General features: G+C 45.2%; 2 protein-coding genes across 11 annotated transcripts in view; both read right to left on the bottom strand.

Annotated features, from left to right (window-relative positions):
* usp19 (ubiquitin specific peptidase 19) overlaps nucleotides 1-18356 on the bottom strand; it is a 38247-nt gene extending 19891 nt beyond the window's left edge. The window contains exons 1-18 of one of the 9 annotated variants that reach the window (XM_014145931.3): nucleotides 17933-18356; nucleotides 14797-15094; nucleotides 8931-9059; nucleotides 6970-7106; nucleotides 6248-6781; nucleotides 5786-6128; nucleotides 5402-5558; nucleotides 5229-5300; nucleotides 5003-5118; nucleotides 4034-4221; nucleotides 3489-3681; nucleotides 3209-3342; nucleotides 2870-3043; nucleotides 2651-2761; nucleotides 2010-2120; nucleotides 1660-1902; nucleotides 1429-1547; nucleotides 1115-1258 (exon numbers count right to left, since the gene is read on the bottom strand). In XM_014145931.3, the coding sequence (XP_014001406.3) occupies nucleotides 1115-1258; nucleotides 1429-1547; nucleotides 1660-1902; nucleotides 2010-2120; nucleotides 2651-2761; nucleotides 2870-3043; nucleotides 3209-3342; nucleotides 3489-3681; nucleotides 4034-4221; nucleotides 5003-5118; nucleotides 5229-5300; nucleotides 5402-5558; nucleotides 5786-6128; nucleotides 6248-6781; nucleotides 6970-7106; nucleotides 8931-9059; nucleotides 14797-14950 (3059 nt within the window). In that variant the 5' untranslated portion in view covers nucleotides 14951-15094; nucleotides 17933-18356. Of the gene's footprint in view, nucleotides 1-1114; nucleotides 1259-1428; nucleotides 1548-1659; nucleotides 1903-2009; nucleotides 2121-2650; nucleotides 2762-2869; nucleotides 3044-3208; nucleotides 3343-3488; nucleotides 3682-4033; nucleotides 4222-5002; nucleotides 5119-5228; nucleotides 5301-5401; nucleotides 5562-5785; nucleotides 6129-6247; nucleotides 6782-6969; nucleotides 7107-8930; nucleotides 9060-9555; nucleotides 9682-14796; nucleotides 15095-17932 lie in introns of those variants that run through there. The other 8 variants (XM_014145930.3, XM_014145932.3, XM_014145929.3 and 5 more) reach the window with 8 other exon arrangements.
* Nucleotides 18357-18689: 333 nt separating this feature from the next.
* lamb2 (laminin, beta 2 (laminin S)) overlaps nucleotides 18690-26846 on the bottom strand; it is a 45134-nt gene continuing 36977 nt past the window's right edge. Inside the window, exons 20-35 of one of the 2 annotated variants that reach the window (XM_014145938.3) lie at nucleotides 26448-26679; nucleotides 26179-26348; nucleotides 25807-25842; nucleotides 24118-24342; nucleotides 23763-23980; nucleotides 23498-23594; nucleotides 22625-22997; nucleotides 22289-22473; nucleotides 21883-22124; nucleotides 21548-21751; nucleotides 21248-21392; nucleotides 20852-21059; nucleotides 20149-20290; nucleotides 19881-20057; nucleotides 19587-19746; nucleotides 18690-19339 (exon numbers count right to left, since the gene is read on the bottom strand). In XM_014145938.3, coding sequence (XP_014001413.2) covers nucleotides 19203-19339; nucleotides 19587-19746; nucleotides 19881-20057; nucleotides 20149-20290; nucleotides 20852-21059; nucleotides 21248-21392; nucleotides 21548-21751; nucleotides 21883-22124; nucleotides 22289-22473; nucleotides 22625-22997; nucleotides 23498-23594; nucleotides 23763-23980; nucleotides 24118-24342; nucleotides 25807-25842; nucleotides 26179-26348; nucleotides 26448-26679 — 2951 coding nt within the window. In that variant the 3' untranslated portion in view covers nucleotides 18690-19202. The remainder of the gene's footprint in view (nucleotides 19340-19586; nucleotides 19747-19880; nucleotides 20058-20148; nucleotides 20291-20851; nucleotides 21060-21247; nucleotides 21393-21547; nucleotides 21752-21882; nucleotides 22125-22288; nucleotides 22474-22624; nucleotides 22998-23497; nucleotides 23595-23762; nucleotides 23981-24117; nucleotides 24343-25806; nucleotides 25843-26178; nucleotides 26349-26447; nucleotides 26680-26846) is intronic. The other variant, XM_014145940.3, reaches the window with a different exon arrangement.

Below are 26846 nucleotides of genomic sequence, written 5' to 3'. Positions count from 1 at the left end.
TTCTAATATATTGTGTCGTTTTGATTTTAAGTTGTCATTGTGTGTAAATATATGCAAAATATGCATCCGTCAATAATTCCATGAAATGACAATATTTTGATAAACTGATCTGTAAAAGCCTGACCATTGATCGTCTTATCACAAAAGCATTCTGCCTTGAAGCAGTGTGTTAAAAACTGATTCTCGTAATTTGCAAATTAGCACATATTTAAGGACAGTTTGCCTCATTTGCATAAAACTTGTAATACAATAATATATTGTATTTATGTATAATTTCAACTGGTAAAGATTCAGTCTGATGAGTGTAAAGAAAAAAAAAATCCCTATTAGCCTGTGGTGCCTGGCCTTAACACTTTTTTGGTTACTACATGATTGCCGGTGTGTTATTTCATAGTTTTGATGTCTTCACTATTATTCTACAATGGATTGTCATACAGAACTTCACTGCTGTCGCTTCCCTGTCTAACTCTCTGCCATTCTTCCAACTCAACAACGATGACATGCAGAGCGCTTTCTATCCCTGGCAACTGTTAACAACGATGACGTGTGGATCGCTTTCTATTCCTGGCAATATTAACAACGATGACATGCAGAGCGCTTTCTATCCCTGGCAATATTAACAACGATGACGTGTGGATCGCTTTCTATTCCTGGCAATATTAACAACGATGACGTGTGGATCGCTTTCTATCCCTGGCAATATTAACAACGATGACGTGTGGATCGCTTTCTATCCCTGGCAATATTAACAACGATGACGTGTGGATCGCTTTCTATCCCTGGCAATATTAACAACGATGACGTGCTTTCTATCCCTGGTAACTCATTTGAAAGATGCATATCTTCTCCTACTAATGTACAGCATTGTTGTGTTAGGTATTTGTTATGATGTACATATGATAATAATCGGGACCTGTTAATGGTATTTTTGCAATAACTGCACTGATGTTAATTTTGTAAAAAAATTATCCGTTTAAGGTTAAGAACTTTTTTTCTCAACTTTAACGACCTCGAATTCATTTAAACGTCACACCCCCTAGTATTGGCATCTATATTTGATTTTATAAAGAGCAGCATTCATATCATCCATCGATTGCGGAGATCCAAGTGGTACCTTGAGTATCCTTCCAGCAGCTGGGACAGACGGACGTAGGTGAGTCTGGACTCAGGGACGCTGACCAGGAAAGGAAGCCCCACATTCTCCATGTTGGGGTGACACAGACCCTTGTGGTTGGACCAGTGATTTTTCTGACAAGCCCTGAAACATGAAGAAAAAAAAAGTTTGGTTTTTCACGAGTTAAGAATCATTTAGGAGACAAAGGGAAATAGTTGTGAAATAGTTATCCTGTGTCATTGTGTTATTATTGGTAGAGAAACTCAATTGCCTCGCGACATTAGTGCCAGCTGACATTTAGTGTGTTGACTCACTGATTGCAGTAGCCCACGCGGTAGCAGCGGGTGCAGCGCTTCAGCTTCTCCTCCTCTGAGACGGGAGGCTTCAGGCAGGCAGCACACTTCGAGATGGGGATACTGGGGACCTGAGGCCTCTGGAGGGGGGACAGACACACAGATGTGACTTAAACACAGATACTCGGTACTTCTGTTATAGCTCCGTATGGCTTAAAATAGAAAGGCTAGGGAATTGAAGCTGCCGTTTACCTGCTGGACTCTGAGCACCACCACCCTCTCCTTGGCCAGCTCTTTAGACAGCACCTCGAAGCAGAAGAGCATGTCTGAGGAGGAGACCTTGTCCAGGGAGTGAGAGGGGAGGAAAATCCTGTGGAAGCGACTCTTCACCACCTCTGCCAGTCTCAGGTTCTCTGCCTTGATCCTCACACTCCGAGAGATTGACTCCAGGACCTCGGCTGTGCTCGAGTTCTCTTTACTCACACTCACCAGGAACTGACACACACAAGGTACGAGAATCAGAGTAAATAGAGGATAATCAAATGAATCTGTAAAATAAAATAAACTGAAACCGTCTGAACAAAACCAACATCTCATCTTACCTTGATGGGTTTCTTGTGAGGCTCTTTAGCAAAGTAGAACACGGTGAGGACCTTCTGCTTCTGGGGCAGGGGCACGGGCAGGTAGAGGAAGGGGTCAAAGGTTATGGAAACCTTGAGAGAGTGAGAGGAGAAAGACATCTGACCTTTACAAAACATACAGGTCAGAACAGTGGCACTGTGAATCAGATTACTGAGTTTTAGTGCTGCCTATCGCACCACTGAAGAAATAAGTTAGTTCCACTCTGCCAAACAGCCAGCAAGCCATCCACACAGTAAATGCTTCTGATGGGTCCATTTCGTCTATTATTAAATCAAGTTTTCATGCATCTCAGCCTGACAGCCAGGCCCCTGAGTCTCTCATTATCTGCATCATATTAAAACGCCCATTATCATGGTGCCTTTGGAGCAGACATGCCCAAAACAACAGTCAGGGTATGTATTCAGGAGTGGACGGTCACAGCAACAGAGGTACTATAGTATCATCCCTGTGAGTTTGACTGATGTATTCTAAGACTAACAAAAAAGATCCCTGCTCCACCCAGCTCCAGCCTCAATACGAAACACACTTCAATACAAACACCTAGAAATATTCAGACAGGCAAGTGTTGCTTGGGTTTTGCAATAATTCCTCTGTCTCTTACCTTGGAGCACATAGGGCAGACAAGCTTGGACTTGTACTGGCCCTGGAAGAGGTCCACGATGAACGAGTCATTCCTCATCTTGTGCCTCTGCCACGCCTCCTCTGCCACCACCTATTACGTCACAACCACACCATCATGTCATTTTCCAGGACAATTGGACTCAAGGGAACAGTGACACAGCAGTCATCAATGTGGATATGCGAATGGTGCTGATCGAACCTCTATTTCACCCACCTCGTCCAGCCGTCCGTCTGAGTCCACCGTCTCTGTGTAGGGCTTGTTCTGGATGCGGTTCAGGTCCTCATGGAGACCATCCAGGAGGAAGGCCATGAATTCTTGGGCATCGTGCTGGGCATAGCCTGTGAACTGGCTGGCCTTACTGGCCACGATCGCCTGGGGGATAAAAGACAAAACATCAAGTTGAGAAGACTAAAGGGAGAGGCTGTACATAACCCGAATACTGCCGGTGTTAATCCGTGTAGAAGGCATGATGGTGTGGTGGTTAAAATAACAGGAGGGGGTTAAAGATGGGACTCTCAAAAGAGTGTGGATTGTCACCTTTAACTTGGAGGGCTGGAAAGCATGGTGGGTACCCTTCCACAGAGCCCGCAGCAACACAGCAAACCCGATGGCCAGCCGACCACCCGTCCCCAATGGGTTATTACAGTTGATCTCAGTTTCAAACGCCCGGTCTGCACATAGGGGGAAGAAAACACAGTTCATTGTTTAATATCAATCTACAGCAACAGATACTAGCTCCACATGCACATTACAAGATATTTATTTCATAAAAGTAAAATGTGATCAACTTAAAGAATGAAGAGTAGGGAAGACTGACCATGAAAGTAGTCCCTGAGTTCACGGGTGTTGGACAGAGACTGGATGACGCTGTTCATGAAGCATGTGTTGCCCAGGTTGACCAGGCCTGTGAAGCCTGGCACACACACCTTCTCCTCCTCCTCCTCAACACTGCGCTCACTGCCAGCAGGAGGCGCGTGGGTCATGGGCTGGACCATACAGGTGGGCTTGGGCTGAGGGGTAGAGGCCGAGAAACAAAGGGATGAAATACCAACCTTCGAGGCTCAAAGGATAGCGTGATAAAGAAAATGAATCCCTTCTCCCTACTCATTTCCAAATCACATTTTACTGTAATTTTTTTTACATTTTAGTCATTTTTAGCAGACGCTCTTATCCAGAGCGACTTACAGTAGTGAATGCATACATTGCATACATTTTCTTTTTTTCCCCCGTACTGGTCCCCCGTGGGAATCGAACCCACAACCCTGGCGTTGCAAACACCATGCTCTACCAACTGAGCCACATGGGACCACCTGTTTCCCTTTTTGGCCCGTTCTCTCACCATATCGTCCTTGTCAAACTCACCGTGACTGCAGGCTCCTGTTTGATAGGGGCATGGTCAGAGACGGTGCGGGAGGACACATTGTCCAGGCCTCCGTCTTCTGCCCGGGGGGGCTCCTCCTTGGCAGGGAGGGTGTGCTGGCTGCTGCCCGGCTGACTAGTCTGAGATGACGGCCCGGAGGGCACAGCAACCTTGGCGCCCCCCACTGCACCTTAAACAGAGGGGGATGGAGCTTGTGGTCAACGACAAACGACTGTCAGGACCAAGAGAAGAACAATTGCATACGGCCGATGAACTGAGTATTCATTCATCGAAGTACAAAAATTATATTGTCTGCTTGCTGTGTTTAGACAGGAGCAACTTGTACAAGTACCACCAACTGCATCTAGGCCTACCAGTATTGTAAACTATATAAAAAGATACCAGTGCCAGCACAACAAGATATTAGAAGTTAAGGACATAGAGAAACACTGCAGTGCCTAGTCTAAGACACCCAAAGACCGGTTGGGTTGGGAGAGCAGCAGACGGGACTGAGGCACACATATTGAGTTACTGGATTAGTTCCAGTGCTCAGATTCCTGTCTGGAAGTGCTGTCTTGAATGTACACACCCACACGCCTGCCTATCACCCAAATTAACACACATATCTATATAAGGTCCACACACAAATCCTGGTATCAACCCTCCCACGTAATTCACATGCTTACAGACATATCAGGACTAGCCTTACTGGTTTACTAGAATATTGGTTCAACTGAAAACGTTTCCGTGTGCTTTCCAAAACAGCGATATAAAGTAAGTCAGTGAATACATTTGTGTGGAAGTAATTTTGTAGCAACATAAAGTACAGTAAGTCAGTGAATAAATGAGTGTGAAAGTAACTGTGTGTAATGTTGATAAGGGATGCTATATCTCAAACTGTGTGATAGCTAGTGTAATAGATGTGTGTATAGTGGTTGCAGTGTGCAGTAAAAGCCAGGCAGCAGGAAGACCTTGTGTAGCGGGGGCCTCTAGGCCCCCCCAGCGCTGGCTGTGTCTCTTCTTCAGAGTGATGTCTATACGGGACGGGGTGAAGGAGTACGTAGACTGCTCAGGCTGGATGAGGTTCCTGCAACAGTGGATCACCGCTTGTGAAAGTCATGATCTCATTGAGAGCCAAGGGCCCAATTCACATTTCAATAGAAACTCCACACACCAAGTTCAACTTCAAAGTCTTACCTGAGTTTGACTTGCCACTTAAAAACGGTATTCGCTCCACAGTCCGCATGAAGGCGCAAGAAATTAGCATCGCTGTTAGAAAGGGAAGATAATTCAGTAAACCATAAATACCACTAAAATCACATTAAATTTGCAAAGGCCACTGAGGTGAAAAGTCAGAAGCACCAAGGTACCTGGTCTGGAAGAGGAGGGTGAAGTCCTGTTCCCTGAAGATCACCCTGGCCGTCTCTCTGCAGATGCTCTTCATGTAAACGTTGACTACCATTAGGTCTGTGCCTTTCTCGTACGAGTCGTTCTTCACAAAATTGAGGTTCACCATTGGCTCTGGAACTGCTAAAAGATAACCGCAGGCAGGCTACGTTTCAGATCACTGCGGACCTCAAAGCTTAGAACAGAGTCTATCCTCACTGCAACTGATCTGTCCATTTCACTTACAAACCACAGTTGTATAGTCATCTTCTGCCTAGAGCTATCCTGACAAATGAATGACGTGACAAAAAGCACATTTCAATCATATTTGTGAAATATCAGTGTCCTTTTGACCCCAGTCTACTGACCTTCCTCCAGCTGCTTAATCTCCAGAGGTTCCTCTTTAGACTGGTCCTTCTTCTCCTCCTCTGTACTGCTGGTAAACTCAGCCTGCTTGCTTGGTGTTGCAGTCACAGGCTCCCCTGATCCTGGTCCTGACTGCTGGGTTGGTGTTAGAGTGGCCTGGTCAGCCTCATCCTTGGACTTTCTGACTACCGTAGAGGACTCGGTCCGCTCAGCCTCCCCTTGCCTCCCTGTTCTGTTTGTGGAGTCTTCAGCCTTGTGGCTGCTCACAGCACTGGACACAGTGGCTGCCGGTATACATTCTTCTCCTGCCCGAGCCTTGAAATCAGACTCTGGGGCCTTATCCAGCTGAAACAAGAATGGGCTTCACAAATCAGATCCAGAGCAGCAGCTAATCAAACACATCCGAACCCACAGAGAACTCGGTGCCTGGTGAGATGCTACAGTCTAGAGAAACGGGGACTCACCTGAACTTTCATCTCCTGCTGTGTGTGGCTGACGGCTATCTCGGGTGTTGTACACTCATGACCGTTGCCTAGCCTTTCGGCACGATTGTCACCAGCTGTATACGTCTGGGGGTCCCGGCCAGTGGGAGTAGGGGTGTGCGGTTTCCCATTGGCTGTGGACTTGGGGTGTGTATCCTTGGGTGTCTGTGAAGTAGGGTCCTTGGAGGCCTTGGGAGGACGGGCGGTGCGCTTGGCACTAGGCTCCTGAGGCAGGTCCCCTTTACTGACAGGCCTGGTCTGCCCCTCTTCCGCAGCTTTAAGCCCAGATTCTGGCCTGTCTGCTGCTGGTTTGTTCTTCATGGTGCGTTTCACACCTCGCTCAACTTTGCCACGTCTCTGTTCGCTCTGTGCCAGTGGAGCAGACGGCTGGGTGGACAGTTTGGGCTTGTCTGCCGTCTCAGGGACAGATTTCTCTGGCTTTACCACAGGCGGTGGTTTCTGCTCTTTGCCATTCTTGGCCTGCACATTCACAGGCTCCTTCTCCTTTTTAGTTTGCTACAGGGAGAGGAGACCAAATGTTTTTTTTGTACGCATTTCTTTTGAAATTGTGTTGAAACCATCACAAGGGATAGGCAATAGGTACATTTAAGGTTGGCAGTTGATGCTTTTCAATGAAAGAACCATAAAGCTAAATGACAGGAGGGAGGCAGGAAGGAGGCAGGGAGGGCAGCAGGCAGACTCACCTTAAGGGAGGGCCAGGAGTGAAAGGGGATCTTCTTGTGCATGACCAAAAGCAGGAAGCCACACTTCTCTTTGTACTGCACTTTGCTGCAGGAGCCTTCAATCTCCTCATGCAGGTGACAGTCCCACTGGCGACCATCTGAAGAGAGAGCAGTGGCCATCAGACTTGTGCTAATGCTGCACGTTCACAGTGAAAGACTAATGCCACGCAAGCACACGCAGCTCAGACACACACACACACACACACACACACACACGTGTAAAAACAGAATCATTCAAACACCATCTTAGCACACGCAGACAGGTACAGTGCCTTGCAAAAGTATTCATTCCCCTTCGTGTTTTTCCTATTTTGTTGCATTACAACCTGTAATTTAAACAGACGTATTTGGATTTCATGTAATGGACATACACAAAATAGTCCAAATTGGTTTAGTAAATGTTTTTCTTTTAAATAACATATGTATTCACCCCCTTTGCGATGAAGCCCCAGAATAAGATCTGGTGCAACCAATTACCTTCAGAAGTCACATAATTAGTTTAATAAAGTCCACTTATGTGCAATCTAAATGTCACATGATCTTAGTATCTATACACCTGTTCTGAAAGGCCCCAGATTCTGCAACACCACTAAGCAAGTGGAACCACCAAGCAAGTGGCAACATGAAGACCAAGGAGCTCTCCAAACAGGTCAGGGACAAAGTTGTGGAGAAGTACAGATCAGGGTTGGGTTATAAAAAAATATCAAAAACTTTGAACATCTCACATAAGCACCATTAAAGCCATTATTAAACAATGGAAAGAATGGCACCACAACAAACCTGGGCCGTCCAGAAAAACTCACGGACCTGGCAAGGACAGCATTAATCAGAGAGGCAACAAAGAGACCACAGATAACCCTGAAGGAGCTGCAAAGCTCCACAGCGGAGATTGGAGTATCTGTTCATAGGACCGCTTTAAGCCGTACACTCCACAGAGCTGGGCTTTACGGTAGATTGGCCAGAAAAAAAGCCATTGCTTCAAGAGAAAAATAAGCAAACATGTTTGGTGTTTGCCAAAAGGCATGTGGGAGACTCCCCAAACATATGGAAGGTACTCTGGTCAGATGAGACCAAAATTGAGCTTTTTGGCCATCAAGGAAAATGTCTGGCGCAAACCCAAAACCTCTCATCACCTCGAGAACACCATCCCCACAGTGAAGCATGGTGGTGGCAGCATCATGCTATGGGGATGTTTTTCATCGACAGGGACTGGGAAACTGGTCAGAATTGAAGGCATGATGGATGGCGCTAAATACAGGTAAATTCTGTTTCAGTCTTTCAGAGATTTGAGACTGGAACAGAGGTTCAACTTCCAGCAGGACAATGACCCCAAGCATACTGCTAAAGCAACACTTGATTAGTTTAAGGGAAACACTTAAATGTCTTGGAATGGCCAAGGCAAAGCCTAGACCTCAATCCAATTGAGAATCTGTGGTATGACTTAAAGATTGCTGTACACCAGCGGAACCCATCCAACTTGAAGGAGCTGGACCAGTTTTGAAGAAATGGCAAAAGTCCCAGTGGCTAGATGGGGTATGCCCCTATAAGCTTGGCACATACCCCAAGAGACTTGTAGCTGTAATTGCTGCAAAAGGTGGCTCTACAAAGTATGGACTTTTGGGGAGGGGGGTGAATAGTTATGCACGCTCAAGTTGTTTTTCTGTCTTGTTTGGTTCACAAGAAAAAATATTTTGCATCTTCAAAGTGGTAGGCATGTTGTGCAAATCAAATGATACAAACACCCCCAAAAAATCTATTTTAATTCCAGGTTGTAAGGCAACAAAATAGGAAAAATGCCAAAGGGGGTGAATACTTTTGCAAGCCACTGTCTTACATGTACAATCGTCACATACACTTAAGCAGAAGACATGTAGGCGGCCTAGTTACTTTCATATGTGTGTTTGTGTAGCTTGTTATCTCACCTGGGAAGCAGGCCTGACAGTCTGTGTCAGTGAAGGTAGTGGTGACGTCCTCCACACTCTGAACCCCCTCTCCACAGCGCAGCCTCACTGTCACCTCATTCGCATTCTGCTTCCAGTCCACAAACACATCTACACAGCACCGAGCAGACAGAAAAATCTGTCAGAGGAATAATTGTACACAGCAGATCAGAGAGCACCTTCAAAATAAGAAGAACAGCATGTGCTGTGACTGTGTTTGGCAAGTAAACAAATCGAAACGCAAGTCAGCCTACAATGGATGAACATACTTTGTTGGAGGACTACATCGATACCTTTACAATTACCACTAGATAAAGATCAAAGTCATTTATTCATCAGAGAAAATATTTTAAATATACTGCATCTACACAAGAGACAGATCTACAGAAATGCACACAACACTGATTCAACTTCTTTGGACAATATAGGCCTTAGACAAAGAGGAACCTACTACTAAATAGTAAACTAAGCCTTAACAATGCCCCCCACCCCCAATGACAGCTGGTCAAAACACTCAAAATTAGAATAATCATCTTTCTGGCAACAACAAACCGGAATCAGAAATCACAACAAACATTGGCAATGCCTCGGCTAGTCTACACTGTACCTTTCGTCATAGTGAAGCTAGAGTGCCACCGGTCACGCATGTGCCATGTATGAGTTCAATTCAGTCAAGGTGCTCACGTTCACCCCTACTACAGACTATGCCTTGTTTATTCTCCCTTTCAATGGCTCTCCCCCTCACTCTCTCACACACACACACACAGCTGCTGTAAATAAAAAGGTCACAGGCAACACCAAACCCTCTACAGCTGGGCTCCTAGTCGGGTTGTATTCCATGCGACACCCTCTCCCGAAACCCTGCTACGGTCCACTATGATATCACTGTAGCATTGACATTTTTTGTTCTAATTTGAACTGCCAACCCACTTTACCAATAGGCTAGTCTGTGGTGTCATTTGTGTTTTCTATAAATTGTTGAACGGCCTGTCACTTATTATCAGGGCCTGTCTACCAGCCACCGTGGCAGCTAGATTTTTTACCAGGCAAAATTGTATTTTTCAAACTCTAAAAAATAAAAAACATTAAAAAAAAGAGGAGCAGGCTTAGTAACATTTCTAAAACAAGGAATGTATTACTAGTAAGAAGTTATGGTATATTGCTCAATTTAATGTTTTGTAACCCAAGTCTTTTAGCCAAAATATCAGACGACAAAAATGTTCAGCCGCCCCTTTAAGATTACCATGATACCGGGGCCACTCCGGCAGTGTAGCCACCTTAGCGACTTTGTGGCTATATTTAGAGAGTTTTAGACCCCTCCAGCGACTTTTATTGGTATATGATTCTAGCGACAAATTCAGCTACTTTTCAGCAGACCCGGAGCCAGAACGAATCTATCAATCTGCGTGACAGTTATGAAGCACTAGCCCCCGCCATATGAACACACTGTTATCCATTCATTGGTGGCTAAAGAAATTAGCATATAACCCAGAGATAGGCTTACTGCTGCATTGGCCTGATAACTTCCATAATCAAGTAAGTAAAATACATAAGCCTAAAGCCGACAAATAAAAACCGTAAAAAAATAACCTGATGAAACCTGAAATTCTCTCGCTTTTCCGCCTCCCTTTCCGTCGGTCTTGACTTAAGCTATTGCTAGTGAAGTTCAACATTGTATCGGCCCAAAGCGGTGCTAACAAACTTTCAACATTGTATCAACTAACCTATTCCTGGTCCTCAAAGTTTCCTGCACCCGTGAGCTCGGGACAGAAAGCTGTTTTATGACATTTCCACTGGATATGTGCGATCAGCAGATCATGATATTCTGCTATTTACATTTAACATTTTAGTCATTTAGCAGATGCTCTTATCCAGAGCAACTTACAGTAGTGAGGTCATACGTTTTCATACTGGTACCCAGTGGGAATCGAAGCCACAACCTTGGCGTTGCAAGTGCCATGCTCTACCAACTGAGCAACATGAGGCACACCGAAGCTTGGTGATTATCGAGGCCGGAAGTGTTGGCAAGATTTTTCAAATTCTGAGAAACTATCATGAGCAATAGATGTAAAAAAGGAGAAGAAAAAAAAGACTTGACTTGTGTGACTAAAATGAGTGGTATACGTGCTGAGTTAATACAAATCAGAAATAAGACATTGCCAAACTGGCACATTACTACATATGCATGCATTCCGGAGACGCACCATATCTTCGCCACACCCACCTCCCCTTCTTCTTGATGCAACGTTTTTAAATTATACTCAAGACATAACCTTCACACACATATTTTAGACGCTTTTCACTGGACAGCTGCAACTCAAATCAGCTAGACCTCTTGCCACACACACTACCCAAATTGCAGACTTCCTAAACACACTGGTGATTTGAAACAATCCACAGATATTATTTTTTAAAGAAGCTAACGATCCTCTGTGGCTAAATCATGCTCTCTGGTGAAGTATTTTGAATGATTTAATTTAGACAGGAGCAATTATACACAAAATAATACGCAAGTTCTGATGGCATTGAAGAGTACACCACCAGTCACTGGCTTCATCAATAAGTGCATCGATGACGTCGTCCCCACAGTGACCGTACGTACATACCCCAACCAGAAGCCATGGATTACAGGCAACATCCGCACTGGGCTAAAGGGTAGAGCTGCCGCTTTCAAGGAGCGGGACTCTTAACCCAGATGCTTAGAGGACATCCCGCTATGCCCTCCAACAAATCATCAAACAGGCAAAGCGTCTATACAAGAATGAGATCGAATCCTACTACACCGGATCCGACGCTGGTCAGAAATGGCAGAGCTTGCAAACTATTACAGACTACAAAGGCAAGCACAGCCACGAGCTGCCCAGTGACACAAGCCTCCCAGACAAGGCAAATAACTTCTATGCAAGCTTCCCACTGAAGCATGCATGAGAGCATCAGCTGTTCCGGGCAACTGTGTGATCACGCTCTCCACAGCCGACGCGAGTAAGACCTTTAAACAGGTCAACATTCACAAAGCCGGAGGGCCAGAGGGATTACCAGGGCGTGTACTCCGAGCATGCATTGACCAACTGGGAAGTGTCTTCACCGACGTTTTCAACCGGTCCCTGACTGAGTCTAATACCAACATGTTTCAAGCAGACCACCATAGTGTTCTTGGGCACAGAGAGTAAGGTAACCTGCCTAAATGACTACCGTCCCGTAGCACTCACGTCTGTAGCCACGAAGTGCTTTGAAAGACTGGCCATGGCTCACATCAAGACCATTATCCCAGAAACCCTAGACTCACTCCAACAGATCCACAGACGATGCACTCTATTGTACTCCACACTGCCTTTTCCCACCTGGACAAAAGGAACACCTATGTGAGAATGCCATTCATTGACTACAGCTCAGCGTTCAACACCATAGTGCCCTCAAAGCGCATAACTAAGCTAAGGACCCTGGGACAAAACACCTCCCTCTGCAACTGGATCCAGGACTTCCTGACGGGACGCCCCCAGGTTATAAGGGTAGGTAACAACACATCCGCCACACTGATCCTCAACACGGGGGCCACTGAGGGGTGCGTGCTCACTCCCCTCCTGTACTCCCCGTTCACCCATGACTGCATGGCCAGGCACGACTCCAACACCATCATTAAGTTTGCCGACATCACAACAGTGGTAGGCCTGATCACCGACAACGATAAGACAAGCTATAGATAAGTCAGCAGAGACCTTGCCGTGTGGTGCCAGGATAACAACCTCTCCCTCAACGTGATCAAGACAAAGGAGATGATTGTGGACTGCAGGAAAAGGAGGACAGAGCATGCCCCCATTCTCATCGACGGGGCTGTAGTGGAGCAGGTTGAGAGCTTCAAGTTCCTTGGTGTCCACATCACCAACAAACTAACATGGTCCAAGCACACCAAGACAGTCGTGAAGAGGGGACGACAAAACCTATTCCCCCTCAGGAGACTGAAAAGATTTGGCATGGGTCCCCAGATCCTCAAAAGGTTCTACAGCTGCACCATCGGAGAGCATCCTGACTGGTTGCATCACTGTCTGGTGTCGCAACTGTTCCACCTCCGACCGCAAGGCACTACAGAGGGTAGTGCGTACGGCCCAGTACATCACCAGGGCCTAGGTGCCTGCCATCCAGGACCAGGTGGTAAATTAGTTAATAGACCAATATGAGAGATTTCCAAACCTCTCTGCCAATAACAGCTAGTATTCCCCACTCAGACAATGCTTGCTAAGTTCTTGCTTGATAAATTGCTCTTTGCCAAGCCATTTTTATATATATTTTACAATTTTCATTGAAAACAATCATATTAAGGTACTTAAGTTTCACCCAGAAATTATTTGATATTGAGATAAAAAGTCCAATGCAGCCATATTTAACAATTTCCACTGAACACTTTACGTAAACACTTTTACAGGTAGAAATGTGCAATTACAAAGTTTAGTAACAATAAAACTGAGGGAGATTTTACATGCACAGTTTTTTCAGTAAATAAATATATATATTTTTTTATTTTATTTAACTGGGCAAGTCAGTTAAGAACAAATTCTTATTTACAATAATTGCCTACCCCGGCCAAACCCTAACAATGCTGGGCCAATTGTGCGCCGCCCTATGGGACTGCCGTTTGTGATACAACCTGGAATCGAACCAGAGTCTGTAGTGACGCCTCTAGCACAGAGATGCAGTGTCTTAGACCACTGCGCCACTCGGGAGCCCAGAATGTACTGTGTAAATTGTTCAAAGTAGTAATTGGGCTTTGTAATGGTTTGTTAAACTTTGAAAACATCTGGGTGTTTTTTGGCAAACATTTTCAAGTAAAAAAAACTTGGCGTCTCAGCGCATTTCAGTTTCCGTGGAATTGCCTGTAGCTAGATGAGGCAATAGAGGAGGACACTGTGTGGGTTGGTAGAGAATCACACTGGCCGGGCCTCTGAATTGATTGGGCTCATGTTCTGGTTGGAGAGAGCTGACCAGAGACGCACAGCAGCTCGTGACCTTGACAAAGCATGTTTCCCTGTGGCCGGCCTTACACCAGCTAGGATTACAAATCTTCAGCATTAAGCAGAGAGCAGCAACATAAACGGCCAGTGACCATGCATGAGCTCACTCCATCAGCACTCACATCTTACTTTCAAACACAATACATAGGCAAAAGCTGCTGTACATTTGTTTCCTCAGCTGTGTGTCTTGTACTAGACATCATTCGTACTCAGCATAATATTTTCAAGTTCTTCTTTAAGTGGTTATGGGAAAAGTGATAATTCCTGCATTAGCATTTTTACCTCTTAGTATGAACAGATTATCTTATAAATATAAAGCATTATATTTTCTACATACTTTATATCTGATTTTAGGCATTTAAATTTACCCCGGGGGGGAAAAAAAATTATCTGATTTTTGGGAGTGGCAGAAACAATTTAGCTAAATGAATGTAGGGGAAACACTGGAAAGTGACACCTTGTAAGACAAAGAAACTACCTCCAAGGCCCATAACACATTATGTGACCTGTTCTATATACTACAATAAAAGAGAAGGCTGCAAATGACAAACAACTTACTGGAGGATGCTAAAAAAAAAAATGCATATATAGACAAATGTAATGTATCAAAAGTCCTTTAGGAACCACAAACAGGGAACTCAGCAGTAGTCCCCATAGATGACACAAAGCAAACCTGAAGTACCCTTCAACACCACTAGTTATCCCCATTGTATAGTCAGGTTTTTGCATTGAGGCTCAACATAACAAACAGGCTTGCTCACAGCAAACACTGCACGCATTGCTAATAAAGAAACACTTCCTGCCTTACCACACCCAAAATATCTCATCTCTAACCCGCTCACCTTTCTTGTGCTCTGCATTGGCCCCTGCTGCTGCTGCTCGCTTGGCCTCCCTGCTCTCTTGGTTGGCCCTGTCCTTCTGCTTCTTCTTGCTGGTGCTGTCATCAGCGCTGCGCTGACCCCCATTCCGCCGGCCTGATTCACTGCTGCTAGCCATCTTCAGGCACTTAGCGCTCACGGGACGCCCGTCGCCTGCGTCGCTGCTGCTGGGGTCTGGTTCTGAGGTGTGCCGCTTTCTGCCCGGTCCAGCTATCTTGGCGATGTAACAAGTTAGAACTCTCCCAAAACAGAATCAAGGGGCCTGAATAGAGTCAGGAGACCAACACAGTAATCAATGAGTGTTGCAGAGCTACATAAGAGTCATGAAGAGTGCAGTTGGGCCCCAAGTTCAGACCCCCTTTAAAGACATGTTCCGGTACTTTGGCGACTAGTAAGTATTTTTTTTAAACCTCCTGATTTGGGCTGGATGTGTCAATGCGTAGTTCATACATGCATAATCTATGAGCAGAATTAGTCTTACCTCAACTAGCCATGGAATCCCTTGTTTAAAAAGAGTGTTTCATGGAAGCAGTGAGCCGCCGTTTTCCCTACATTTACCCTCACGTGGGCCAGCACACAAGCAATTCAAGTTTCAGCCCCTTGCCATTTGAGTGACATCTAGCAAGATACACACACAGTAGAGCGAGATAGAAAGCAATGACGTGGTGCACATATCTGCGACGTAGTTGCAGAGTTTCTAAACCCAGAAGTGCAACATCGCGAGACTTCCAGGAACGCTTGCGAAACAGACCAAGCTGGGGTTTGAGAAGTCAATGAGAAAAGCGCAAAATTCTTCCTTAGTTGTTAATATTCTCAAAATCTAAAAGGCACAACGTAGATTCAAGACAATGTCTTAAGTAGTTGAACATGTTATTACTCCAACCGAGTTAAAGTTACACCTTTTGATTTGTCACGAACAACTTTGTATTGAAGGAGTGCCTTTGATTTGACGGCCTGCAGATCAAATCAAATTTTATTGGTCACATACACAGTTCAACGTGAGACGACCACTAGACTCAATGACGCGTTTCTGCGCATGAGCTTAGGTAACCAATGTTGCCATGACATTGCCTACAAGTGTGATCGTGAATTTCTATTGGAGAAGCAATTTCTGCCCATCTTCAATAGTAGGCAATTTTTACAGACCCCTTTTGGCTCGTGGGCACTACTTTCAGAACTACTGGCTAAAAAGTATACAAAAGTACCGGATAATATCTTTAAGTTGAATGCACTAACTGTAGCTAAGTCACTCTGGATAAGAGCTCCTGCTAAACTACTTAAATGTAAATTAAGTGTAAAATGAACCCTCACCTGTTTCAGATTAAACAATTTAACATTTCCTGTATATTGATCAGATTGCATTATCTCTGCAAACTTTCTCTGCATCCATTATTTTATTTAACTAGGCAAGTTAATTAAGAACAAATTCTTATTTTCAATGACAGCCTACCAAGAGGCAAAACACCTCCTGTGGGGACAGGGGTTGGGATTAAAAATGTAAATGTAGGACAAAACACACATCACGACAAGAGAGGCACCACAAGCGCACAACACTACATAAAGAGAGACCTAAGACAACAGCACAACATGGTACAAACATTGTTAGGCACAGACAAAAGCACAAAGGTAGAGACAACAATACAACTGTCAGTAAAAGTGTCCATGATTGGGTCTTTGAATGTAGAAATGGAGATTTTTTGCAGCTCGTTTTTTGCAGCTCGTTCCAGTCGCTATCTGAAGCGAAATGAAAAGAGGAGCGAAACTGGGATGTGTGCGCTTTGGGGATCTTAACAGAATGTGACTGGCAGAACGAGTGCTGTATGTGGAGGATGAGGGTATTAGTTGGCATCTCAGAGGGGAGTGAGGCCTAAGAGGGTTTTATAAATAAGCATCAACCAGTGGGTCTTGCGCCAGGTATACAGATATAGCCAGTTTACAGAGGAGTATAGGAGTGCAATGACGTGTCCTATAAAGTGCATTGGTGGAAAATCTGATGGCCCGAATGGTAAAGAACACCTAGTCTCGCATGCATAGTCACTTTAATAACTCTACCTACATATTACCTCAATTACGTCGACTAACCAGTGCCCCTGCACATTGACTCTGTACCGGTGCCCCTGTATCTAGCCTCGCTACTGTTATTTTACTGCTGCTCTTTAATTATTTGTTACTTTTTTTTCTTCTGATTCTTATTTTTTTACTGCATTTTTGGTTAGGGCTTGTAAGTAAGCATTTCACTATATGGCTACACCTGTTGTATTTTGGCGCATGTGACATAACATTTGATTTCATTTTGATTTGATCTATAAATTAATGTCTCCGTAATCTAGCAAGGGTAAAATTAATCAGGATTAGTTAGTATTATCTAGCTACTAGAAAGCTAAACCGATTGGTGGTGGCTGTCTAATTTAGCTACAAATTAAACACCCCAACAATTTGTGAAATTAACTGTGGTATCTAGCTAACGTTAAATGTCTTGAATGTTCTCCCTGAATTGTTAATGTTAGTCAATGTGGCTAGCAAATCTCTACCTTTTTGGTACAATGCTGGCTAACTACAATATCTTTAAGTAGCTAGTTATGTTTAACTTTACAAATTGCATTTGGCTATAGCTAGCTCCCTGGTTAACGTTACCCCTTGATGTACATTTCTGCCACAGCCTCTTTATCCTCAATGTAATGGCGTCATGTTGCTGCGGCAAGTCAGCTAGCTACTGTAGCTACATCACGTTAGCTATCTAGCATACTAAAATAAGTTACTTGGCTGTCAATGATCATTGGCAAACCAAGTTGTTCAATAATCAGACAATGCAACATTAAAAATGTGAACATGTGATTTCTCTCATGTCATTAATGACAGGAATAGCTCAATTGACAATGTAACGTGAGTCGACTAACGACGTTACTAGCCAACGTAGCTAGTTAACGTTACTCAACTAACAGTTTAACGTTAGCTAAGCTAACAACAGTTAGCTAGCTAACAAACTAAAAGATAACTAACGTGTGTTATGTTGACAAGCTAGACAAACAATGCATATTGACAATATCACCTCATGCCTTGTTATAATAAATAAAAATAGCAATTGTGGCGGACTACTTACAAAACGTGTATAATTTGGAGTATGGTCTCGGGGTCTTTGGGCACAATGCCGGTGAGTCCGTAACGTTACTTCTTCAGTCCTCGCTAAGCTTCTTGAAACAGCCGCGGGCCTCTGCTCATCCCTGCTTGCAATCGAAACCCCGTACTCCGGTGTTTCTCGAAAATTCTCGTTATCCAGGACCCATCTCTTATATATACCGAATATATAAAGCAAATAAATAGGACGTAAATGACAACAAATCTATCAATTGAGTCAACCTACTTTACCGGCCCCCGCGCAATGACTCGCACTTTGTTTAGGAACAAAAACAGTCCAAAACGAAATCCACTCTGAAGAGCAGCCACTTCCTGAAGGCAGCACTGTAGCTACCAAACCAAACCCTCACCATGTGATCAAGGTTTTCTTGGTTGGTTCTACAGGCGGCTATGCAAGCAGGGCTTGCGATTACTAACACATTATTCTTCTTCTGTCACGGTGGTCCGCAAACAATCGTTTAAATGCTTTTCGCCGTGACACAGGATTATTATAGGGAGGTTATTATAAGGGGATATTTAATATAACATGACATTTGTTGACATCTTCTCCTCAGGGGATCCATACCTCTCTCCCCACCATGGCAATGTATGTTTATTATGTGCAGCGATGTTATAGTCACACAATTTCAGTTTCTCGAATGGAGGGTGGAAATGTTTTTTCATGTGTATTTTCAGGTAACCCCAAAACAGTTCTGTCCATTACAAAAAAGAATACAAACCACTTAATGTAAATGGGGTTTAATGAGCACATTCATTCATCATTGAGCCAGGAGAGATATCAGAAACGATGTCAAAGTGACCTTTCATCCAGTGGGTAGGGTACACAACTTTTATTCATTGTTTGTTTATCCAGAACAATGTATTCATACGTATTTTTTGTGGGCATTCTTTATATTATGAATGTGGCAGTGTTCTGGGGTGGTGATCTGAGTTTTGGGCCAAACATCATGTGCAAATTTCAGTATTTTGCATGCACACATTTACACATTTTAATTGAAATGTCATGTGGAGGCACTTCTATCCTTCAGTTGAAAGTCACACAGTAATACACAATGTGGCCACACAATGTTATATTAGTTGTGTGAAATCTCACAATCAAAAAGGCACGGTTACACAGTGTAGTCGGACAGGCACCGCCATGGCGAGGTGCATAGTGTACAGGGTCAGCAGAGTGAAACAGTGGTAGTTTCATATAGTGTCTGTCACTGTTGGTTTGACCAGCCAGGTCCTGGCTGTTACTGACAGGTGTTGTAGATCTGGATCTGTTTGTTGATGTTGTTGAGGATAGCCTTCATCTTGTCTTCTAGGCCGTCCAACTGCTGGGCTTTGCCCTCCAACGTTTTCTGGTTCTCTTCATAGTCTTTCTCTAGCTCTGTGGATATAACGTATGTCAAGTTTATATTTTAATGTTTCATCTTAGAATAACCAGGACTGGCTGACAGACCTACATTTTGGTCTCTGGTCGAAGTACACCACAATCAGACAAATTCAGACAATAGAGTGACACTTTTTAACCACACGAGGGCAATGTTGCCTTCGCTATTCTCCAAGGTTTAGCGTGTGAAAATCAAAAGTAATGCTGCTTTAAAACAAAGGCGGCCCAGTTCCCTCTTACACACCTGCTAGTCTCTGGAGCTTGTTCTGGGCGTCCTTCAGTAGCTCTTTGGCCTCATCTCTTAGGCGCTCTGCTTTCTTCTTCGCCTCCTCGACGGTCTTGGCTTTCGTGTCCACTAACTCCTGCACTGTGTGATACTTATCCATCAGCTCGCCATCTAAAATCTGAGAGAAAGAAGACCGCATAATCAGTAAGAGACACGGTATGACAGTCACAAATATACACCAACAAACAACACACACACACACACACACACACACACACACACACACACACACACACACACACACACACACACCTGCTTGGCCTCATTGGCTTTGTCCCGTGCCATAGTGGCTGTCTCCTCAGCTCGAGCTGCTGCCACGCTGTTGTGGGCACGTTTGAGCTTCAGAGCATTAATCTCCCGACCTAGGTTGCCCATGCGGTTCATGGCATCATTTAGGTCATGTTCACTGCTGGAGGTCTCAGACTCGATCTAAAAGCAGGGAAAACATCAGGAATGTATTACCTTTTGATCCCTTCATCACATAAAACTGCATGCAGATGGTGTCCACACACTTGAGTACCTGTGCTAGTCGATCCTCCGTTTCACCAATGTCAGCCCGAGCCCGCTGTATGGCCTTCTCTGCTGCGGCCTGGGCCTTCTTAGCATCCTCAAGTGCCTGTTTTACCGTCTCTGCTGTGGATTTCACCCCCTCTGCCCGATTCCTACATAACGGAAACACATGTTAGAATCAGGAGCATCTTGCTCTGCTGGACCATTTCCTTTGACTTGACACGGCTATAATCTACACTGAGTGTACAAAACATTAAGAACACCTTCCTAAGATTGAGTTGCACCCCGCCCCTTTTTCCCCCAGAACAGCACAATTCGTCGGGGCATGGACTTTATAAGGTGTCAAAAGCATTTCACAGGGATGTTGGCCCATGTTGGGTGGTGGACCATTCTTGATACACACGTGGAACCGTTGCAGTTGCAGCACTTACTACCATTCAAAGGCACTTAAATCTTTTGTCTTGCCCATTCACTCTCTGAATGACACACATACACAATCCATGTCTCAATTGTCTCAAGGTTTAAAAATCCTTCTTTAACCTGTCTCCTTCCCTTCATCTACAATGATTGAAGTGGATTTAACAAGTGACATCAATAAGGGATCATAGCTTTCACCTAGATCCCCCCTGGTCAGTCTTTGTCATGGAAATGTTTTGTACCTTCAGTGTATAACCCTCTACATACAAGGCACACACACACACACACACACACACCTGGCCTTCTTGGCCTCCTGCAGCAGCTGCTCTGCTTTGCGCACATCGTCCTGTGTCTGTTGCAGAATGGCGTCTACGTTGGAGAGGCTTCGGACCCGGTCCTTGATCTCCTCTGCCAGGTGTCTGATCTGCTGTGGTGAGGCTGGGATGGACAGCTCCAGGACACGGTTGGCAACTGTCTCAATGCTGTCTGGATCAGCACCCTCCTCTGCAAGGAGATGGCTATTCAGATCAGCACAGATATTTTTGATGTTGATTGGGAAGTTAACACTTAGTGATGATGCTGATCATGATGATGATCCTGAGTTTAAGATAAATTGCTTTTATGGTCCCATGTAGACAAGGAACTTACTTTTCCTCGAACATCTGAATTTTCTTTCACTTTAGCCAACTCACGCATGAGGAAGTCCCGGATCTGCTTGATGAGGTCCCGCAGGTCATTGTTGGAGCGCTCCACCTTGTTCTTGGTGTTGGTGGCCTTGTCCAGAGCTGCCTGGGCTTTACTCTTCGCCTCCTCCGCCTTGGTCTTGGCATCTGCAACCTGAGAAGCCATCAGAATCAGGGATAACTGTTATCAAGTACCCTCATGCTGTAGGTCATACAGCTGTATGCATTAGTGGCATGCCGCAATAGATTTAGCAGGTCTCCATTTCCTGTCAAGACAGTGTTGGTTTAGGTACACTTATTGTAACTGACCTTGTGGAAGAGCTCCTCTACCTCCCCCATGGCTTTGTTCAGCTCTTTCTCTGTGTGCTTGGACCTCTCCAGAGCGTTATCTGCCATCGCTACGGCACCGTTGCAGTTCAGGCCTCCGCAGTGCCTGTTCCCCTCATCGTCACGGCAACCTGCTCCTCCGCAAAGGCTCTCTGCACAGGGGGCATCGCCAGGGGTCCCACAGACCTGATCAAAGGGGGTGGGGGTGGAACATGTATCAGATTACTACATTTGTTTATTACTTTGCCTGAACTCTTCTTCTGGTCTTGTGCTGTTTAAGGGGTTTAATACAATCAGACAGATGATGCATGCTTCACCTTCTCGTTGATCTTCTTCATGTCCAGGGTTTGAGCCTTGGTATTGAGGTCCCCCAGGGCTCGCTTGTTGGCAGCGTTCTTACGGTTGAAGTCATCTTTCTTGGCAGAGATGAGGCGTTCTGTCTTGCGGCGTGTGTCTGCTGATTGGCTAACAGTGCTGGGCGTGGTGGTGGTTGACTGGTTGGCTCGCCGCTCTGCGTCACGGGACTTGTTATAGGAGCTGCGGATGCTGTCATATGCACCTGGAGGAAAGAGAGTGCCAAATAATGATAAGAACATATTTAATACTACAATTAACTAATATTTTTAAAGTATTTCTACAAAAAACATTAATAACATAAGTCATTAGGGCACTATTTATCCCAGAAACCCTATGTTGGAAGGGGGAAAGGAAGTCTCTGCTCACCCAGGAAGTTGGAGTTCTTGAGGATGTCTAGTTGACGGTGGAGCTGATCTGAGGTCAGGTTTAGCTGTTTGGCCTCTCTCTCCAGAGCACTGAGCTCATTACTGGCCTCAACATTGCTGTTCTGCACACTGGTCAGGTCTCCCTCTAGACGATTCAGTGTGTCTGTGGTCTCACCTATCTGAGACCTGCAGGAGAAAGGGACAGGAAATTACAGTTAAACTCCAAAACTGGAGGAGAGGCATATTTATGGTGAATCTTTATGCAGACTGAAAGTCTATCTATGTATGTGTATTGTTATGTACAGTATAATACAGTGTCTGTGTGTATGCCTTGTACCTGAGGTCTTCAATGAGCTCCATCAGGGTGCTGACTGCCTCTGCGGTGGTGTTGCGGGTATTGACGATGCCCTGGGCCTGTGCCAGCTTCTTCTCCAGGTCTCTGAAGGCCTTCTCATAGGCTCCAGTCAGGCCCGTGGTCTGGATCTCTTGAGCCCGCTCCGACAGGGTCTTGGTTCGGACAGCCAGGTCCTGCACCACCCGGTCCCAGTCCCCAAAGCACAGATGGCAGGGCTGGCAGTTAGGGAACTGGCCTGAGAAGCCCCGGGCACACTGGTCACAACGCACGCCCGACACCCCCTGCTGACACACACAGTGGCCTGACTTCTGGTCACACTGGGATGTCTCTATGCCCCGGGGGTCACAGTCACAGGCTGAGAGAGATAGAGAGAAAGTGAGGGATTGTTAGTATACAGTGCATTCAGTATTCAGACCCCTTGACTTTTTCCACATTTTGTTACGTTACAGCCTTATTCTAAAATTGATTAAATAAAACATTTTCCTCACCATTCTACACACAATACCCCATAATGACAAAGCGAAAACATGTTTTTCGAAATTTTGCTAATTTATAAAAAAAATGAAAATAATAATACTTATGTAAATAAGGTATTCATACTCTTTGCTATGAGACTCGAAATTGAGCTCAGGTGCATCCTGTTTGCATTGGTCATTGACTTATGAATAACACGTTCCGTGACTCATGAATAACACGTTCCATGACTTATGAATAACACGTTCCATGACTCATGAATAACACGTTCTATGACTCATGAATAACACGTTCCATGACTCATGAATAACATGTTCCATGACTCATTAATAACATGTTCCATGACTCATGAATACCACGTTCCATGACATTAATGCTGACCTCTGCACTGGATCCTGGGGTCTCCCCAGTAGTTCTCTTGGCAGTCTGTGCAGGTCTTTCCACCGAATCCATCACGACACTGACACTTTCCAGTGAACTGGGGCACAGGGAGGTCAAACATGAGCATGAGGTCACAGAAGAGGTCTGTCTCATAAAGCACCTTAGTAATGCATTTCGCTACACTCACAATAACATCTGCTAACCATGTGTATGTGACCAATAAAATTTGATTTGATAATGGAACCACACACACATACACACACACCTCGTTGCAGGCCGAGTTGACAGCGTTGTTGGGGTCACAGCCGCAGGCCTCACAGCCCTGCCCACTAGCCAGGTTCCAGTAGTTGGGCTTACAGTGGTCACATGTCAGGCCGATGGTGTTGGGTAAACACTGGCACTGCCCCGTGGCACGCTGGCAGACACACTCATCCCGCGCTGTACACTGGGTATGCTCTGTGCCCAGGAAGCTACAGGTGCACTCTGGGGAAGCATACAGAAGAGAATAGATTGAACCTTTACTAGGGTGCATGACACATACAGTTTCAATGCAACATTCCTAAAATGAATGGTTCTTAAGTTTTCTGGTGTGTGAAGAGGATGTGTCAACAGAGACTCACTTCTGCAGTTGCGTCGCGAGGCGTCTCCATAGTAACCGCTCTTGCACACACCACAGTCCGGTCCCTCTGTGTTGTAGAGACACTTCTTACACTCTCCTGTCCGCCGGTCACACGCATCCAGGTCTGACATGTCAATGTTATTACTGCACCTGCACGGCTGGCACCGCCCACCTGGCTGGGAGGGGTTACCGTAGTAACCAGGGGCGCACTGCTCACACCGGGAACCTGTGACCAATAGGAAAAAAGGTTGAGGGAGAAGGTGTGACATTTTTGAAAAAAAAGAGTAGTTAAGTGGAACATCTCATGTTGAGATTGAGATATTTACTGGCTGGGTGATGGAGAAAAATGACTTGGTATTTCCAAGTATTTCCAAACTGTTTTCCAGTGGACTTAAGCGAGACGGTTACAGCGTGACAGCTTCTGCAGACAGAGAGTCATGTGCTGTGTGTGAAACCTACCTCAGTGACTATCAGTAAAGTAGTTATCAGAATGTTACTCAAACTGTACACATCATGTTATAAACTTAATTCGTTTTGATATTTTATCATTGTGCAATGCTATTATATCTTGGGTTAAAAGGGAGTTGGTTACCCAGGAGATTAACAGTGATTAGTGAGGATCTCTGTGATCACACTGTTGCAAAGTGGATTATGTTCAGTCTTTCGGCAGACATCGTGAACAATTAGCTTTTCTCACAAAGGGCCCATATCTTCTTAAGATGGATTCAGAGGAAGGGAGACATACTTGCCATTTTTGAGTCCAGCTGACGGCTGCAGGGGGCAGAGTATGCTGGTGTGGGAGGGGGCTGACTTTTGGGTCTGACAGACAACTTACAGCTGCTGGTCTTGTGGTCTCTCCAGCATACTCTTCCCCCTGCAGCCGTTAGCTGGACAAAAAAAAGGGAAGTACTGTATTCTAACCCATAGTGGAACAAAACATAGGATTTCCTCATTTAACGGACAAGATTTCCTCACTGATTGATAAAGGGGCATTGTGATACTATTATTTTGTGTTTAGGTGATTCATTGTGTCTTTGTTTTTTTGTCTTTGTTTCTTTGTGTCTTTGAGGAGCAAACAAAATATATTGAATAAAAGGATATGCCACATAGAAGGGGCTGTTGATGGTAAGGAGGTTTACAGTAAAGCACATCATATTGAGCTCATTGCAGCAAAGCTGTCTGAAGCAGAGTAAGCAGAATGCTTGTTTGTCTTTCTGCCACAGGCTCACAGTGGATGTGAATGTACAATAGGTTGGCGGATTCTCACAGCTTCAGCTTGTCTACTATGACTGATATACCTGTTACTGTCTTTTGTGTCTGCAACAGAGGCAGAGAATCACAAGGCAAGATGCAGCGTGGCAGAGATTCTGTTGTTTTCAGCTGGTTGACTGTCTGCCTGCTTAGTGCCTGTGTGAGCCAGCAGGAGTAACAAGCTCTGACTGTATGTGCCCAGTATAACATTATAGTTGTTATACACAGGAGACACTGTAGAAGTTGACCCAGACTCAGTGTCAGTTATTTGTGTTATACAATCAGTCGAAACTGATTCTTGGTCAGTTCTTGGGAGCTCCATCTACTCTGAGGCAGGAGTGCACTGTGGCACAGCACCATAGATGGGTGGGGTGCTGAAGCCATGCAGGTGGCAGGGGGAAAGGGGGGGGGGGAGGGGGTCACCATCATCACTACTCACGCTTGAAAGAACCCTCGGAGCGCTTAACCATCCCCCCTGTGCCAAGTTGGGTAAGGGAGGAAACAACACACATTATCATTCCACATTTATCCTGGTAGGATAAACGTTCTATAAGAGAAGTGTCTATTTGGCTCACCAAAAGACCCACCATGGCAAAGCACTTGGAATATCACACCATGGACATTTCGCTGAGTTAAATCACACTAACAGATCCTCTTTCACAGTACATCATCAACCCTAGGAAGCATCTGCTCATTCATGCAGACATGATCAAACTGTTCTTCGTCCGCTTGCCTGGCTGAAGAAGAGGAGGAAGAACAGTAAGGAGAGAGAGAAGACACCTCAATGGAGAAATGGAGGCGTGGGTTGTACCTGTGTATCCTTGGTTACAGTTGCAGACCACCTGTCTGTTGCGGTTGTCCTGGTAACAGGAGGCAGCGAAGTGGCGTCCGCTGTTTGGGCCATCTGGGCAAGGGCAGGGCCGACATTGGTTACCCATACCTGTGCCCAACACTGGGTTGCCGTAGTAACCGTTGACACACCTTGAAATACAGCAATAGCAGTATGCTTGTCAATAACATTACATTAACTACCTTAATTCTTATTCAAGATTCCCCACTGTCCCCGTGGTGAATCCTAACCTGTCACATTTGTCCCCTCCAGTGTTGTCCCTGCAGTTGAGACAAGCTCCGGTCCTCTGGTGGCACTCCTCAGCATGTCCATTACACAGGCATCGCTTACAGTTGGGGAAGCCCCAGTGTCCTGCCTGGCAGCCATCGCACCGCTGGCCGAACGCACCCGGGCGACACGGGCACTGCCCAGTCAACTGGTCACACGACCGAGTGACCGCACCTTCCAGATTGCACTCACATGCTAGAGAGAGGGGGAATGGAGGGAGGGAGATTTATTGGAAAGTATAAATCAAGAGAGGAGTGGGTCAGTAGGTAATGAGGCAGCAGGGGGCGCCACCAGTACAGCTGTTCACATAAGTGGGATAGACAGACTGTACAGTCCAATGCACCTTTGCAAAATAAACTATT

Source organism: Salmo salar, chromosome 15, assembly GCF_965601325.2.
Source record: "Salmo salar chromosome 15, fSalSal1, whole genome shotgun sequence".
NCBI classification, from domain to species: Eukaryota; Metazoa; Chordata; class Actinopteri; order Salmoniformes; family Salmonidae; genus Salmo; species Salmo salar.
Note: the sequence above shows the minus strand (reverse complement) of the source record. Positions and strands in the feature narration are given on the sequence as shown.